Genomic DNA, 19,593 nt, shown 5'->3' on the forward strand with positions numbered 1-19,593 from the left:
CGTTGCAGGTTCGAAACAATTTCGGAAAAATCAGACTTTCTTTCCGCTGGAATCTCGGTCAAAATTTCCAGAGCGTCTCCCTTGAGACTCGCTCTTAAAAAAGAGGCCTTGGCCGCATGTGACCAATCGTTTATTTCAGCCACACTCTCGAAATGAGACAAATAGTCCTCCCATACCTGGCTGCCATCAAATTTCTCCGGGAGCATCAATGGTTTCTGTGTACGATACTGTACCCCGGAGTGTGGGGGATATCCATCAGAGTTTCGAAGAATTCGTTCCGACCTTGTACGTTCAGGACCTGGGGTATTTTGTCTGCGCTGCCCTCGGTCGAGTGATGGCTGGTTCTCGCTTCTCCTCGTGTCTTCTTCCTGATTTTCACAGCGAAATCTTCCAGGATTAGCAGGCTGGCTCACATCCGGTTGGTGTTGCGCCTGCCCAGTGGAATCAACACCCCACTGGTACTCATGGAACTTCGGTGTAGACTCAAACGGGAAGTTCTTGCCTGTCTCGCCACCCTGGGAACCATAACGAACATATGGCCTCTGTAAACAAGGTTGCTGAGCTTCGTTAGATGTTGTCCGTTCCGGCAACATATGACTGAGAGCCGGTCGGTCTCGGTCACGATGCCCGGAACCTGGCATCGAATGTGTATCAACAACATTCGAGTTCTCCTTGGAAGACCATCTATATCGCGGAGTTGTTTGGTGTAATCGTTGGGTACTGCATACGGGCTGTGACTCCACATCATATATGTCCTCAAGAAACTGCCGTCCGTTCTCAGCACTCCCCGCTAGCATAGTATCTGTCCTCTTGTTATCTCTGTGATGACCCGTCATCTCTGAGTTATTACCGAGCATGGGTTCCGAACCGGAATGAGCCTCTCTATCTCGATAAACATACAGGGGATCCCGACGAAACCCCTCATCTTCATCGGAGTGGAAACCACGTGGAGGCTGTGTACCCCTCAGATTCCTGTCTTCTTTCGGTATCCCAGGGGGTAATGGAAAGTTCAAATAACTTGATTCGTGAGAATCAGAGACACGTACCCCTGTTTCCGTAAGGCGCTCTCGAATATCTGGCAGAAGTTTCTCACACTCCTTCTTCAAGTATTCTATCCGTCGTGCAATTCCATCTCCAACAGTCGGTAAATTCGTAGCTCCAGCTTCCGCCATGACGCTCACCCTCTTCGTGTATATTTATCCCATCGCTGCCACCACTGCAACGATTATTCTTTCCAAGGTAGCGTAAGCCGTCAGCTCGGGATCCTTGGCCGTAGATGTTGTATTTTGATAGGCCACGAATAACACAGTTAATGAAGAAGACGAGCGACACGACAGAAGACACAACACGTATTTTAACGTTCTGGAAATCTCTTATTAGCCTTCCGAGTACAGAGCTACAGTCGACTGTATCAAAAGCGAACGATATAAAAAAAACCTCGAACTAACACAACTACAAATTAACATCTAACCAACGAAACAACCTACTCCTAAAAATAACATAACCTCACTACTCAAACTACAACTGTGTGTACTACTCAAACTACAACTCTGTACTGAACGACGTGCACATCGCTCCTCCTTATAACTACGCCCCCGAACAATAGGTTGGAATGCATGGGGCATTCATGTAAACTGCTAAACCCTATTGATAGGGTATACATGTAAATTCGTTACTATTCAAAAGAGATTACCCCACAGCTTCCATTCAGATGCATAGTGATAAGAGAGCATACAATGGCGCCTGTCACCATGGAGAGAAAACAACCGCCGCCACGAATGCAACACTAGGCTACATCTTTATAGACAATTTACATTACTGAAGATAATGTCTCACTATATATGTACAGTGTATATATCTATGAGACATTAATCCCTCAGGGACATTATTGCACTATAGACTGGGATACATGCTATCATACAGTACATCTAGTCTGCATCTTTATAGACAATTTACAGTACTGAAGATAATGTCTCACTATATATGTACAGTGTATATATATCTATGAGACATTAATCCCTCAGGGACATTATTGCACTGTAGACTGGGATACATGCTATCATACAGTACATCTAGTCTGCATCTTTATAGACAATTTACATTACTGAAGATAATGTCTCACTATATATGTACAGTGTATATATCTATGAGACATTAATCCCTCAGGGACATTATTGCACTGTAGACTGGGATACATGCTACCATACAGTACATCTAGTCTGCATCTTTATAGACAATTTACATTACTGAAGATAATGTCTCACTATATATGTACAGTGTATATATATCTATGAGACATTAATCCCTCAGGGACATTATTGCACTGTAGACTGGGATACATGCTATCATACAGTACATCTAGTCTGCATCTTTATAGACAATTTACATTACTGAAGATAATGTCTCACTATATATGTACAGTGTATATATATCTATGAGACATTAATCCCTCAGGGACATTATTGCACTGTAGACTGGGATACATGCTATCATACAGTACATCTAGTCTGCATCTTTATAGACAATTTACATTACTGAAGATAATGTCTCACTATATATGTACAGTGTATATATATCTATGAGACATTAATCCCTCAGGGACATTATTGCACTGTAGACTGGGATACATGCTATCATACAGTACATCTAGTCTGCATCTTTATAGACAATTTACATTACTGAAGATAATGTCTCACTATATATGTACAGTGTATATATCTATGAGACATTAATCCCTCAGGGACATTATTGCACTGTAGACTGGGATACATGCTATCATACAGTACATCTAGTCTGCATCTTTATAGACAATTTACATTACTGAAGATAATGTCTCACTATATATATACAGTGTATATATCTATGAGACATTAATCCCTCAGGGACATTATTGCACTGTAGACTGGGATACATGCTATCATACAGTACATCTAGTCTGCATCTTTATAGACAATTTACATTACTGAAGATAATGTCTCACTATATATGTACAGTGTATATATCTATGAGACATTAATCCCTCAGGGACATTATTGCACTGTAGACTGGGATACATGCTATCATACAGTACATCTAGTCTGCATCTTTATAGACAATTTACATTACTGAAGATAATGTCTCACTATATATGTACAGTGTATATATATCTATGAGACATTAATCCCTCAGGGACATTATTGCACTGTAGACTGGGATACATGCTATCATACAGTACATCTAGTCTGCATCTTTATAGACAATTTACATTACTGAAGATAATGTCTCACTATATATGTACAGTGTATATATATCTATGAGACATTAATCCCTCAGGGACATTATTGCACTATAGACTGGGATACATGCTACCATACAGTACATCTAGTCTGCATCTCCATCAGGATTTCAGATCTTAATTCATCTCTTATTTCCTTTTGTCTGTCCTGCATGGTCTAATTCTGTAATTTTAATCTTCTACGTGGAGAGCTAGTGTTGCTATTGGCAACCTGTCATCTCCTGTCTGTTTATTCTGTATCACACAGATTCCATTTCTGTACATGTGGATCCTGCATGGAAAGTCAAATTTCTTGATTGAAAAATTTCTACATTGTCCAATTCAAGCTAGGATATTTGTAATCAAAACAAGGCCATTTTCGAGAAATGCTATGGATTTACTGCAAGAGATATTCTTTTAAGATAGAATGCAGTGTGACAGCACTTTATAGACAAAGAGGTGTGTGTTAATTTAATTAAAGGGATAAGAGATTTAAAGTAATGCACATGTCATTCTTCTCTCCCAGTCACCCACCCATCTATTACATCACCTATTGATCCCTCCTGCTGCATTCATTTTGTGATATCACTTTTCAGTATTATGTTGTGCAATGTTTTATGTTTGCTATGTGTGGGATCATTTCCCACTACCTAATCTGAAAAGGGAGGAGAGAGCAGGTGCGTATCCAGGGGGGGGGCGTTGGGGGCGCGCGCCCCCCGGGTAAGGAAAAGAGGAGAGCAAAAAAAGAGAAGAAAAAAGGGAAAAGGAGGGGAAAAAAGAAAAGGAGGAGAGGAAGGAAGGGAAAAGAAAACGAAAAAAGAGAGAAAAAGGAGAAAAGGAGGGAGTAGAAGATAGCCAAGACCTCGGGAAGAGAAAGATCCCTATTATATACACAGGGTAGCCAGTGACAGATCAAGGATTACGGAGGGGGTGTGCGCCTCACCTTACCCCTTACCCCGACAACTCCATTTTTGACGTTTCCGTTTTTCCTCTCTCACTAATGTACTTGAACTCGACCGAGTCGTCGGGGAACATAACGCATTTCGGGAAGGGGGCGACCGCCCCTCCCCCGAGCAAATTTTCTTTATGACATCGCTAGTAATTTCAAAATAGACAATGCTTAGATGCAACTTACAAGGCCTGGGAAGTGTCATTTCCAGCGATCTGGGAGGCATTTTCGGCCAAAATTTTTCTTGTACGCTTCGCGCCAACTCATGGTGGCGCTTCGCTTAGATAGTTTGCCTACAGGCTTCGCACTCCCTTGGCAATTACTCGCTACACGCCTGTTCGAATTTGTAAAGCAAAGAGCGGATATAACATCATATCAATGAGCACTGAAGTGCATGTTCCACGATGAACAGCCTCAAAAACTGTCAATGTGTGTAGTCAAAGGCGTAGGAGCCAGATTGGATTTGGGGGGTGTAATGACTTGCCCGAAAAAAAAAGCCAAAATTTTTTAATTCAACATGTCGATGCCAATATCATATAGACAAGATCGGTCATTACATTGTATGGCATCGTGTACCGCACGGTCCGTCAAAGTTGCACAGTATACCGCCGGATGCTAATGTAAACAACCAAATGTCTCATGTAGATGGAGAAAAAGCATACAGATCCATTTATGTCAAAACTCTCTTTTACAGTAGTAATGTCGGCCAAGCTTACAACTTTATTTCAATTACCAAGGAGATCATTTTAAGCTATTCATTGCTATTTATTTTTCTTTCAGTAGGTGCCCGAAAAAAATGGGAAAACAATTGGGGGGGGGGGCTGCAGCCCCCGCCTCCTACGGGACCTACGCCTATGAGTGAAGTGTTCGGTTTCGATATACCTGATATCGGAAATATCTGCTATTTTTCTGTTCCTTCAACCAAGTTTTGTAAAAGCCATTATAAGAGGTTGCAATATTTCTACACCAAGAAATTAACTGTGTCGGAATTTTCCAAAATTTCCTCACCAACATTCTTCATCATACTTTCCTCTACTCGTTCAATTTTGACCTGTCTGTTAGGGGTTCAAGGAGGTTTTTCTATATTGGTTGTCCATAGATTGAATTTTGTGCAACATTATGGGTATGTTTTCAAGTGATTTTATTCACGAGAAAAGTGAATTTTCAAATTCTCAACAAGTAATGGGCTTAAAACCTTCAAAAGTGGGGCTTTCGGATATTGTGGGCCGTGACGTAGAATAACCTACAAAAGCAATCATCCATAGGACATGCAATGAGGTCGAACATGATGTGTGACTGGTGACAATCTTCAAAAAGGTTATGGATGGAAAAGACTTTTGGGAAATACTTGGTTCTCAGGCAAAAGTGTACATCTGGTTCGTAATTTTCAAGCCCGAAAAGTGCCATTTCCGGTGATCTGGGGGGTATCAAAACCAGAAATTTTCTTGTACGCTCCGCGCCAACCGATGGTGGCGCTCCGCTTAGATAGTAATTCGCGCCCCCCGGGTAAGAAAATCCTGGATACGCGCCTGGAGAGGTACCAATCTCTAGATGTACAGGACATGCTTTAGCCATAATGACATTTCTATGATCCTTCAGATACTATGCAATGAGTAATATGTCATGTAATTCATGTTACAGTGTTTGTCTTTCCACATCATTTTGTTAACTGTTTGGTTGTGATTTAACAAGATAACACATGTGAGAAGCACACTTACCACTAGCTTTAATGACCCAAGACATAACCAAGTGGATTTAAGAAACAGCTATTGGAAGGAAATTTGAGTCAGACTTGATAAGTAGAGTAGTTCCCTACTAGCTCAAGACATCTTGGCTGGTGAATAGATTACACAAAACTCAAGAAGAACGGAGCATGACAACAGAAATTAGGTGAAAACAGGGCTTTGACACAAGCAGTATACATATAGACAATGTTAGCAGTTTAGCAATATACATTACAGGTTTATACAGCAATTTTAAGGGTTGACAGAGATGGTGTTACTGAATACTTTTAATTTACTTTAATTTTCTTTCTTCGTTAATTGTTTCTTCTTTCTCTCAAAAGATTGTACATGTAGACTTTTGAGTGAGTTTTATGATCATAACTAGCGAAATTTCTTGTTTTATAAAATTCTCATTTTCTATGTTTCACATATTCTGACAACAGGAGCGGCTATGACAGGTAAATTGTAGGACTTGAAATAAATGTACGGAAGCCATCTTTGCCTATATTCTTCTCCTTTATGGCTTCAATATGCTATCTTCCAATAGAATTGAATTACAAGTGACAATATTCTATGTGTTTTGACTCAAAATACAGCTTGAAATATACTGTATATATATATATAAATGTCAAATTTGCAAAATATTGAAAGTACTTTAAATATTACAGTGTAGACATGATTCACATGAATGCTTATTAGTTTAGATATATATATATATATATATATATATATATATATATATTGTATGCAGCATGAACAGAAGTTATGTATCTAATTAGCTAGTAATAGTTATACATAGTACTAAATTTGATCCATTACGCGTACATGTTCAGGAAATTTTCTGAACAGAATTGATTCGATATATTTCTCCTAGGGTTTGAGCATGGATTTGCAGACCCCATAAAGGGAATTATTCATCTGGTGATCATATCGCAACATTCAATTCAAAATGGTCATATTGTTGCCCAAAGATAGTAGCCTTTGTACACAGAAACCATGGTATTTCCTAAGAGCCTGCAAGACTGCTACACAAAACTTTGAATACTACATGATTCCGTGAGGTAAACAGCTTGAATGTTACAGAAATATTTAATTTTTCCTATTAAATTACGCAAGTTTTCAAGTATTTATACATTGACATGCATTTCCTTTCAATTTGGGAAATTCATTTCAGCAACAGATTAAAATGAAGAGAGAGAGAGATAAAATAAAAGCGAAAAAAAAGGAGAAGAACTGAAACAGAAAATACTAAACTGTACATCTGTCCCTGTGACGTGTTGTATGTACATACTACTGTATGCTGATCAATTTACTTTTGTCCGCTGGTTTACCATAGTGTATGCCTTATACAGTGTAGTGCTGTACAAATTTCTCCCATAGAATGCTCTTAATGAATCTTTTTAAGTGGGTTCAGAATTTTGTGCGACACGGCGGTATATAACTTAGCAACATATATATACGTACAGTTTGAAAAAGCGACTGGGAGATTGCTGACAGCTGTGAATTGCATGGGATGCTTGCATGGATCAATACACATATTGTGCTAACATGTAATCTTGCCCACAATAGAAGAATGATTAATTTGACTTTTAAATGTACAGTATAGCAACCAGACCTGTGTAATTGCAATATGTAGAGGCATGAGTCAAGAAGATATATGTATGTTAATGAAACTCAACTTAATAGGTAAACTTTCTTAACAGGTTTTGTAGTACAGCACAGTAGATGCCTGATACACACTGTAGCATCAGTTGTTTAAGGTACAGTAGATGCTTGATACACACTGTAGCATCAGTTGTTTAAGGTACAGTAGATGCCTGATACATATTGTAGCATCAGTTGTTTAAGATACATACTGTAGCATCAGTTGTTTAAGGTACAATAGATGCCTGATACATACTGTAGCATCAGTTGTTTAAGGTACAGTAGATGCCTGATACACACTGTAGCATCAGTTGTTTAAGGAACATTAGATGCCTGATACATACTGTAGCATCAGTTGTTTAAGATACATACTGTAGCATCAGTTGTTTAAGGTACAGTAGATGCCTGATACACACTGTAGCGTCAGTTGTTTAAGATACATACTGTAGCATCAGGTGTATAAGGTACAGTTGACGCCTGATACATACTGTAGCATCAGTTGTTTAAGGTACAGTAGATGCCTGATACACACTGTAGCGTCAGCTGTTTAAGGTACAGTAGATGCCTGATACATATTGTAGCATCAGTTGTTTAAGATACATACTGTAGCATCAGTTGTTTAAGGTACAGTAGATGCCTGATACATATTGTAGCATCAGTTGTTTAAGATACATACTGTAGCATCAGTTGTTTAAGGTACAATAGATGCCTGATACATACTGTAGCATCAGTTGTTTAAGGTACAGTTGATGCCTGATACATATTGTAGCATCAGTTGTTTAAGGTAAAGATGCCTGATATATACTGTAGCATCAGGTGTATAAGGTACAGTTGATGCCTGATACATATTGTAGCATCAGTTGTTGAAGGTACATTAGATGCCTGATACATACTGTAGCATCAGTTGTTTAAGGTACAGTATAGATGCCTGATACATACTGTAGCATCAGTTGTTTAAGGTACAGTAGATGCCTGATACACACTGTAGCGTCAGCTGTTTAAGGTACAGTAGATGCCTGATACATATTGTAGCATCAGTTGTTTAAGATACATACTGTAGCATCAGTTGTTTAAGGTACAGTAGATGCCTGATACATATTGTAGCATCAGTTGTTTAAGATACATACTGTAGCATCAGTTGTTTAAGGTACAGTAGATGCCTGATACATACTGTAGCATCAGTTGTTTAAGGTACAGTTGATGCCTGATACATATTGTAGCATCAGTTGTTTAAGGTACAGATGCCTGATATATACTGTAGCATCAGGTGTATAAGGTACAGTTGATGCCTGATACATATTGTAGCATCAGTTGTTGAAGGTACATTAGATGCCTGATACACACTGTAGCATCAGTTGTTTAAGGTACAGTAGATGCCTGATATATACTGTAGCATCAGGTGTATAAGGTACAGTTGATGCCTGATACATATTGTAGCATCAGTTGTTGAAGGAACATTAGATGCCTGATACATACTGTAGCATCAGTTGTTTAAGGTACAGTAGACGCCTGATACATACTGTAGCATCAGTTGTTTAAGGTACAGTAGATGCCTGATACATATTGTAGCATCAGTTGTTTAAGGTACAGTAATGTACAAAAACAGTTGCATTTGCATTTGTTTTTCCATATGTAATACATTTTGGGCATGTGTATTAACAAAAATGTTTTTGTGTCAGATTTGAATTGATTATATTTGCATTCCACCGAAACGTAGAAATTACAAATACCTGCTTACATACCCGGAGGACCTGCAGCTTGCAACGACATAAAAATCATGTGAGATACACTGTACTTCACCTTGGAAGTCTCAGTTAAAATGTTATTCTTAATCAAACTATAGATTAGCAATTTAGACAATAAAGGTCAAAAGATATATGTAAGTAGTAATAATGTCCCACAGGATTTGCTAATTGGCAGATTGCTATTGCTTCTTGAATTAATCCATTTGATCTTCAATGGTCTTAAAATTGTAAATGCCATTTGTTAATTTTCTCTGCAAAGGAAGAAACTTTAGAAACAGATTTTATTTTGGTGGTTATTCTGATGTGATATATTGTAGGGTACCTTGTTTTTCAGACCACACAGGGTCTATTTCATGCTGATCCTGGAAATGACAATCACATCTTTTTCTTTTATTATTTATTTATATGTTTTTTTGTTTATTAAAATCCACTGTTCCTATACTCAGAATGCAAACAGGGAGACAGCTGATAATATCATAATATACCTTGAAATAGTTATTAGCATTTCAGGATGAGCATCAGGTTATCTGCCTAAGGGAAGACTGTCATCTTGTTGTGCATGACAAGATGGCATTGCATGCAAATGCAAACATTAGATTATTCACAGGGAATTAAATTCATTCTTGAAGGTAGTTTATAATATAGAACTTTGATTTTCAAACCTTGAGTTATATTTCTTTTTTTGTGGAGATTTGAATTAAGTAAGCATCCTAAAGATAGTCAGTGTCCATACACTCAGCTTCTTTGAAGGATAAACTTAAGACATTTTAAAAAGTGAAATCTCTACGAAAGATTATTACTCTTTCTTAAAGTCTGCTATGTAATGAAAAAACATCGAGGAGCTATTGTCCACTTCCCCCCCCCCCCAAAAAAAATATGAAGAAGGAAAAAAGATAACACAATTGGTAACACAATTTTCTAAGATCAAAATTGTAAAGTACAAAGTGAGCCCTTATTTTGAGAATGGACTGTCAGTTGCTTTGGTTGCTAGGGAGGTCTATTGCTTACAGCTATAATGTCATTGGCATACAGACTCAATGATCTCAGGTGAGTATTGTGCTGCCAGATGCTTTGGTTGCTAGGGAGGTCTATTGTTTACAGCTACATATAATGTCATAGGCATACAGACTCAATGATCTCAGGTGAGTATTGTGCTGCCAGTTGCTTTGGTTGCTAGGGAGGTCTATTGTTTACAGCTACATATAATGTCATTGGCATACAGACTCAATGATCTCAGGTGAGTATTGTGCTGCCAGATGCTTTGGTTGCTAGGGAGGTCTATTGTTTACAGCTACATATAATGTCATAGGCATACAGACTCAATGATCTCAGGTGAGTATTGTGCTGCCAGATGCTTTGGTTGCTAGGGAGGTCTATTGTTTACAGCTACATATAATGTCATAGGCATACAGACTCAATGATCTCAGGTGAGTATTGTGCTGCCCGATGCTTTGGTTGCTAGGGAGGTCTATTGCTTACAGCTACATATAATGTCATAGGCATACAGACTCAATGATCTCAGGTGAGTATTGTGCTGCCAGATGCTTTGGTTGCTAGGGAGGTCTATTGTTTACAGCTATATATAATGTCATTGGCATACAGACTCAATGATCTCAGGTGAGTATTGTGCTGCCAGATGCTTTGGTTGCTAGGGAGGTCTATTGCTTACAGCTATATATAATGTCATTGGCATACAGACTCAATGATCTCAGGTGAGTATTGTGCTGCCAGATGCTTTTATAAGTTGCATTTACATTTAGCAATGGCTCAAAACATGATTAAAATACTGCATTTTAGATCTGCAGTGAAATCTCTGTGATCACCACTTCAAGCTCCATGGAAAACTATTATATTCAGATAAATAGTCTGTCATAGAAATGCTTTAAAAATGTTTAGACTTTATAAATCTTGAAGAAAAACAGGTTACTTAAATTGTGTATTAAAGTAGGGTGTAGTATACAGTTTGACTTCACTGTAAATACTCAAGTTCCTTTGATTTATTTACATACAAGATATCATTTCTGCTGTCGTTCTCTAAAATATAGATCCTGCTTGAGTTACTAGTATGCTGTGAGCATTAATTAATTCGCAAACAAAGGTACTGAAATCTTGGCTTTTGATTACCCAACGTTGTATGAAAGCTTAAAAATGAAGAGTGTGGCACTTCAGTGTAGTCCTTGTACTTCAGAGTATACAGTACCCTATCTGATACACAGTGACATTCATTATTTCTTCAAGTCTGTTTTTCAAACATTGAGATATTTATACCAATGACCTGGTTATTCCTTGTCCACCAGTTAATCTTGAAGATTTTTGTCTTCTTGGGAATAAGGAGGTCAAAAAAATAAAAGAATATTAAGTGAAGTTTATGAGGAGAGTGAATGGGAGGAAGGTGGTGGTTTGAGAAATAATCTGGCAGTGAAGTTGTAATTGAAAAACATTTAAAAAAAATTGGAGTTTCACAGGATCAGAACCAGTGGTTTCAAAACTACAATGAATTTATTTATGTTTTTCACCTACTAAGCCATTCAGCCTAATATTTAGGCTGCACAGCCCGTCTTATGCATTTGCTTACAATGCTAGTCAGAATGTCAGATGCAGCCGTACTTTCTTGCTTTACCATTTGATGGAGAATTAATATCATTTGTTGAAAAAAATTACTAACAATTTCCTGATAGTTTGGTGTGTCGTTTGTTTCAAAAAGCTATCATTTTGTTCGATAAGGTAGATGGAAAACTGTAACTGTAGTAAAGCGGTGACAGGTCAGTACAGTAACATGGATTGTCAATATTCCAAACTCATCAATTGTGGCATAATTTAAAAATGTCTGTTAAGGGCGGTATCTTAGTTTACTTGTGCTCATCATTCACTCAAAGGTGAACTGGGAAATTTGACAGACAAACCAACAGAAGAGGAGCTAGAACAGGCTCAGCTGATAGAAGAGGCTAGACAGGAACAGGAATCCGAGAGGAAGGCCAAACATGACAAAATGGAAGCTGAGCGAGAGAAGGAGAGACAGAGAATCAGAGACAAGGTAAATATATCAGTATTGATTCCTGTTGTACCTGTCTCTGTCAACTCCAATCTACCTATAGCCAACAACAACTGGTAACACCCCACTGAACTCTTGAAGGAGTGCTGGCAGGGGGTTAGGGAGGGCAGAGGTGGTGGCATGCAGTGCAATTATTATTATTATTATGTCCTGTATCTGTGTCTTATAATAACATTACAGCTCAGTATGTTGTGATTTATACTGCAAAACTTTGCACCTGAGGATTTAAACTGGTCATACCATATCAGCCAAGGGAGATCGCTTATATTCTCTTGATGGGGAGGCTGGGGGTGGGCGGGGGTGGGGGTGGGGGTGAGTTTTACCACCATATGCCGTCCCTTTTGCTGTACGGTTACCAGCACAGTTTGTATTATTCGTATTGTTTAGTATTGATGTCTGCAGTCGTCCATCGTTCAGCAACTTGCTGTTAATTAATACCTTTTAGTACTATTTCTTTCATAGAATTCCAGGCGCAAGCTGTACCCTTATCAGTGCCCCTTCATATTTATGGCCCTGAGGAACCTTAGTCTGCAATATCACATTTACTCGTCTACTGCCCAACGGGAATATTCTGTATTCCTCCTCTGCCGATAGCAACCTCACTCGTCAATCATCTCTAAAAGAAAAGGAAGATAATATGGCAGGGTTTTTGTTCCTCAACTAACCTTCTTTCCTTTATCACCGAAATCATTGGGAATGGTTGTCCCCCCCTCTACCCCCCCCCCCCAACTACGAATAGAAATCTAGCTCGCACTCTGCATTAGTTTAAGTATAGAACCAGAGCCTGTGCTAATCAGTTCTAACCCAATGTTTTGATTTATCACCTAGTATGGGTTAAAGAAGAAAGAAGAGATTGAGAAGGAAAAAGCAGAGGAAGCGGCATCTCTTGCTGCATCTCAATCTGCTGGAAGGATCTCCAGGGACAAGAAATCTCCAGCTGAGATGCAGGCAGCTATGGAAGATGAAGATGAGAGTGAGTTGATTAAAACCAAGCAACCTTTTCTGTTTATTCGGTGGTCTTAAGCACTTTCTTGAAAAATGGAAGGTAGTGTTGATGAAGTATTGACTGTGATTGATAAAATTCGAACATCTTTCTAGTTCCTGTTGCTCTGATAGAGATATGATCTCTAAGTAGCAAGTACTTCATACTTCCATTGGAATTTTACAAATTGTTATCCAGGCACTTGTTGAATATAGGGTTATAAATCACATGCAAAGCCCAAACAAACATTGAGAATATTTCAGAATGATTTTTGGTTTCTCAGTCCAAGTGTAAAATGTGTAAAATCCGGTCCTCGTTTTGAGGATTTTGTAAAGTATTATGTACATCATTTGCCTGATGGTACGTTGTCTAAAGTTTCATGATTAGCTCATTTTCTCAATCATTTGATGGTCAGGGGCATAGCCAGTATGTAGCACTGTAGGCCCGGACCTACAGGGCATAGCCAGTATGTAGAACTGTAGGCCCGGGCCTACAACTTTTTTGGCCAAGTTATCTTTTTTTTAAAACACCCATAATTCAAATCCATAAGCTTGCGGGACGAGTTTAAGAGTAAAGACAGGAAAAACTATTGAAATGAACGTAGCAAGAATATGGCTAAATTAGATGACCTATTCTTCTGTCATCTAGGCTGTCATTTCTATCGCGTGCCGTTTCATTCAACACTCTACCCGCCGAAAAAGACTAGGATACGATCTTGTCAGTTTTTTAACATGTAGTTAAGACTAACCATGATTAACCATGCCAATAGCTTCGGCAACTGCTGAAAGGTCTTTAAGCGCAATGCGCAGAATAAAAAACTACATGCGTAGTTTAAAAAAACTATACAATGAATGAAGAGAGACTCATCGGTTTGGCACTCATGCACATCCACCAGTGGCGTAGCCAGGGGGCGTGGGGGCGACAGCCCCCATGAAAGCTTGTCGCCCCAGTCGCCCTCCCACTGGGATTTTGGGTGTCGAAAAAAATTACATGTGCGAAAAATATATCATTGGTCTGAATGGTCTCGAATCTCCATGATGACCACTCATGAACGACCCTTCGACCGTAGTCGCACATGCAGTCGCGACGGATAGCTTCCTTTGCCTATAGTATATGTCCGTGGACATTTTGTGGCCTATATCTGAGGTCCTGGGGTCATTCCTTGACCGACATGGTGCAATATAATGTGCCCATTTCGAAGTAAATTTATTAACAGATTGTTAGTTGTCATGGGTTTGAACAAATGAGGGGTATTCTATCCTGAAACATAGGCAAAATGGGGCTGGGGTTACCAGTTCGCCGCATCATTTGTCAACTTGCACTGAGTTCTAATGTTGATGTCAATTGGAATCGCTAAAAACAGAAATAATCCACCAAAAATTAAGGCCGCATGAACTTTATTGCAGATTTCCTGAGTGACGAATTTGTAATTTTCTCCCGAAATCACGCAACTAGATGGCTGCTATCCAGCCTGGCAAGTGCCATCTCCAGCGATCTGGCAGATATTGAAATCTGAAATTTTCTTGCTACGCTGCGCGCCAACTGATGGTGGCGCTCCGCTTAGATAGTACTTGCGGCCGAAATACTCGAATCAATTATGTCCCCCCCCCCCACGTTTCAAATCGGATTGACGCCCCTGCTTACAAGGCTTGGGAAGTGTCATTTCCGTCGATCTAGGAGGCCTTTTAGCTAAAAAAATTAGGTACGCTGCGCGCCAACCCATGGTGGCGCTCCGCTTAGATAGTAACAAGACGCCCTCCCAGGAAATGGTCAAGCCACCCAGCGCCCTCCCCCCACTGAAAAAATTCTGGCTACGTCACTGACATCCACAGAGACTTTGCAATAGTCGTTGATGCTGTGCTGAAGAAATTTGCATCAGATGGCAATCGTCGGATAGCTCTCGCCTTCTCTTATTAGGCTAACTTAAAAATGTACTAGTAACAGTTGTATCAAAGACAATTACTGGCTATAGTTGTATCAAAGACAATTCTGGCCTATCTTTGTACTCTACAAGTATCAGAAGTTGAAAAGTAAGACTACTCTGTACATGTACCTTGCTAATTTTAAATACATTATGTAGTATTGCATTACGTACTATTTTGACTGGTTTGTTTTGGGGTTTAAAGGTGATATTGAATGAGGTGTCTCAAGTTAGCATGAGGCCAGGGAACCAGAATGAACACTCGGGAAGGGCCGTTTCCGGCCATCTGGGGGGTTTGTAAAACCAAAAATTTTCTTGTACGCTCCGCGCCAACCGATGGTGGCGCTCCGCTCAGATAGTCGTGCCTACAACTTTGAAAATTCTGGCTACGCCCCTGATGGTGAACATTTAATTGAACTTAAATAAGTCAAAATCTATCACTTTTTGTTACCTGGTATAGACTATCAAAGTAGGGTTAACCTCTCTGCCTCCAACTTTAAATCTTAAAAGATTTTTCTTAGGTTTTTAAACATAATTTTTTTTTTTAATCTTTTCTTGCAGGTATCGTAGACACAGTAATGAGCTACCTACAGCCAATCAGAGACAAACTTGGGATATAAATTTGGACAATGCCTGAGGAATAGATGGACACCCCTGGGTTCCCTTGGAAACACTCTTTGCATCAGTTGTAACATCCCACTGAAATCTCTCCCATTCTACCTGTATTGATGTAATAGGTTGCTTTATAAGTTTTGCTAGTCAAAGTCTCCTTGTGAACTTCCAGTGAACTTCTAGGTAACAATTGAATCCTAAGTTGCTAGTGTACCAGTTTATAAATATGTAACCTTTCTTCCATTTCCTTCTGTTCCTTAAATTTTTCTTTTTGTCTTGCTGCTTATTTATATTTCCTTTACATAATTCAGCTGTTTGTGCAGAACACTCTAAAGTTCCAGATTTTTGCCTACTGGTCGAAATTCCACTTTAAAGTTGAACTGGGTGGGCCTCCTTAGATATCGACAGTAGTAGCAATTACTTTGAAAGTACAGTTACATAAACTTAAACAAGTAGTTTATGATAACACTCAACACATCACAATATACACTAGTGTTGCTGTTGTAAAAGCAATCAAAATACCATCTCTACTGTTTTTTTCTGAAAAATTAGGAAAAAACCTTCCATCTTTATTAAACAAAATACTAAGATTATTCCAGGTGCATGAAAGGAAGACCTCTGAAAATATCAAGAAAAGTAAGGAGTTTTATTCATAGCTCAGCAAAAACATAGAACTACTCAAACAAAGCAAGCCAACTCATCACATAATTGCTAGATAATTTGATTTTTATTGTTGCTAGATGGTTCTCCATGTCATTCATTCTTCTTATTTACAAAAGGAAACATCCTGAGAATGATGCATATTTTCTAAACTTACATCAAAATTTGTAGACTGAGTTGCTTTATCATGTTAACAAAATTAAAGAGTGGTATTTGTAAAAATAAAAAAATAGTGCCAATTATAATTTTTAATAATTAGTTATAAATGGGTTGCACATGAAAGAATGTAATTGGTTGAATATTGCAAACCACTTTTAATGTAGATAATATGTGTATGCAATGCTGGTACCATTTCATCATGGAGAGATAAAAAAATGTCATTGACTCAAGAATATTAGTAAACACTTTCGTAAATTGATGAATGTTTGTGAAAACTTTTAAGCATTTATTTTGCATCAGTCAAGATATGGTACTAAGGCAGATCATTTCAGTTCTTGAAATCTTGCTGAAACAAACTGAAGTTTTTTGCATTTGTAATCATGGAAAAGTTAAAGAAATTTAAACCATTGTCTGTGATTTTTATTATTCCGCCAAAATAGCATTCCTGTTAAAAACCTTGTGACCTTATTCTGATACATTCCCGAATAGTTTAGCCCACCTCAACCAACCCCTAATCCCGTCTCCCCGTGTGTTAGCATATCTTGTCAAGGAGTTTTGAAATAGGAATATTTTGTTTTGATAGGCTATGATTGGACTACTGCCCAAAATGATGCTTTGTTGTCTACAGATCAAAATGTAGACCAAAGAAGGTAAATGGGCCACTCACTGCAGGGAGCAAAAAAGATTTCTGACATTGTAGGTGCAAACAGAAATCAAGTATCAAATATTTAGCATTCCTATATAACATTATCATTTGGACATTTACAGATTAAATTCTGTTCATATAACACAAACTTTTCTGATTCATGCATCCGATATATATGTTTATACACAATAATATTGTATCATATTATGAAAAATTACAACAACTGTATAATCACATGATATGCAGTGGCATACTAAGTGTGGGGGTGGGGAGGTCTGCTCCAGGCATCAGTCAGGGGGGTAACATGCCACAGCCCCCCCCAAAAGAAGTTTCCCTTCATTTTTGTTAATCGTTGTGTAACCAGTTCAAAGCTTTAAAGCAAATACATTAGTATCGTGTGATGTTAAATCAGCTTATCTTACAGCTAGGCCTCTTTCAAAAATGTTCACCCAAAATGAACAGAATTTTGTTGAGTTTATGGTAATGAATGAATGCTCATAATAAGGCTTTGGTCAAATTTATCAAAGACCACCAAATCCAACAAGACAGAGCTGTGTTTAACTTACAGGCCAATTTAGTCATATTTATTAATGGACACTGAAATGCCTCTTACTGTAGATGGTTGAAGTACTACAGTTATCAATTCCAGTATATAAACATCCCCAAAAACCATCCAGTCTAAAAAAAAAAAGATGTATAAACCAAGTTGTTTGTGTACTAGCTATTTTTAACCCTGATTGCTTTTCCAAATTGTACCAGCTTGTGAATTTTCTGTGTTGACTACTGCAGATGAGACCTCTCTTTATTTAAGATACAAATTAAGCAAAAAGGGCCCCTGAAAGTCCCTAATTTAGACTTTATCACGAATAGTGTTAAACCATTGCCATTTATAAATTGTTCAAGTTTAGTATTCTTTACTGAAAAGTTTTGGATCTGATATGTTTGAATTTTCATTACTTGTAAATTCCATTATTTCTGAAGATGCTAATTGCTTAGGTTGCCTCTCTTTCAAAAGTTTCAAAAATGGCCATCTACGTAGACAAGTAAACAAATAATCAAGTCAGTGAAAACATTTGCTCAGATTTCTGACATTGAGAGGTGTCAAGTTTTTACCAAGGGTGACCAGATTTGATCTCTCTGGCATATGTAAATGTTGGCTAATTTCTAGTACTTTTAACTGACTTCAGCAATTGTTTAAAACAAGGTACAATTTGTTTTTGTTCCTTTTTTTTTGGTATATCTGATTATTATAACATTAAGGTCCAATTCACATTGATTTATACATTTTCACCTGCTCTAAGAGGAGGTTTTTAAGTAATTGCACTCAAAATCAACAGTTTTTTTCTCTCATGACACTTGTATTTCATATCAAGTGGGACAGAAGTCGACAATTTTATTAGGAATTTGTACTCTGAAAAGTAAAATATTAAATTAATTGGCTATTATTACCACCAACATAACTCCCACATCAAAAAAGAAAAGAAACCATCATCATATTCTGTTACCCCTTAATATGCAAACTTAAAATTCTTCTTTTTTTTTTAAGGAAAAGTAATATATGTCATGCATAGATGTTTTATAAGAATGTTTTAGTCTATATTGAGTATTCGTGTCATCATTTGGCTTCAGTACTTATGAATGGTACTAATAGCCCTTTGTATTCATAAAGATGTTTAATAGAACAAAATGTGCTATGTTTTGTAGTTCTTTAGGATTGTTAGTTTGTCTGCGTGTGTGTGATTTTTTTCCATAAAAATATAGCTCAAGTATTTTAGTGCAATGTATTCATGGATTGGTGCCATTGTAACAAGAGGCATGTCAAGTGTGTGCAATAAATTGTAGCTGTGCCATTAGTTACCAACAGTTAATCATCTCTTTCTCACTCTCTCTGTTTGGTCTTCTCATTAAAGCTGCATTTTGTATCATTCTAACAAATATGTATATACAATTAGTTTGTATATTACCAATGGATCTACTTGCAAGGGCAGAGGAGATAGGGCAGAGGGTTGGGAGAGGAACATACAGTAGAGGCAGTGGGACATGTGATTTTGATTGGGGTCGGGGGGGGGCAGAAGAAACACAAAGTTACCTCAAAACCGTCGAACAACATGGACTACTAATTCCAGCCTTTTTATCATCAAACGTTTACTGAAAAGTTTTCCTGTCAAAATGGATACCATACCGTAAATTCCAGTATATGGGGCACAGTTGAGGAGCAGTGAGACATCATATTTTGAGTGGGTACA

At 38.1% G+C, this 19,593-nt stretch overlaps 1 protein-coding gene across 6 annotated transcripts in view; it reads left to right on the forward strand.

Annotated features, from left to right (window-relative positions):
• LOC139968140 (uncharacterized) overlaps window positions 1–19,215 on the forward strand; it is a 48,361-nt gene extending 29,146 nt beyond the window's left edge. For 3 of the 6 annotated variants that reach the window (XM_071972525.1, XM_071972527.1, XM_071972526.1), the window contains exons 3-6: window positions 6,370–6,384; window positions 12,192–12,349; window positions 13,196–13,340; window positions 15,832–19,215. In XM_071972525.1, the coding sequence (XP_071828626.1) occupies window positions 6,370–6,384; window positions 12,192–12,349; window positions 13,196–13,340; window positions 15,832–15,890 (377 nt within the window). In that variant the 3' untranslated portion in view covers window positions 15,891–19,215. The remainder of the gene's footprint in view (window positions 1–6,369; window positions 6,385–12,191; window positions 12,350–13,195; window positions 13,341–15,831) is intronic. The other 3 variants (XM_071972528.1, XM_071972530.1, XM_071972529.1) reach the window with 1 other exon arrangement.
• Window positions 19,216–19,593: the final 378 nt, after the last annotated feature.

Source organism: Apostichopus japonicus, chromosome 5 (genome assembly GCF_037975245.1).
Source record: "Apostichopus japonicus isolate 1M-3 chromosome 5, ASM3797524v1, whole genome shotgun sequence".
Taxonomy (NCBI): Eukaryota; Metazoa; Echinodermata; class Holothuroidea; order Aspidochirotida; family Stichopodidae; genus Apostichopus; species Apostichopus japonicus.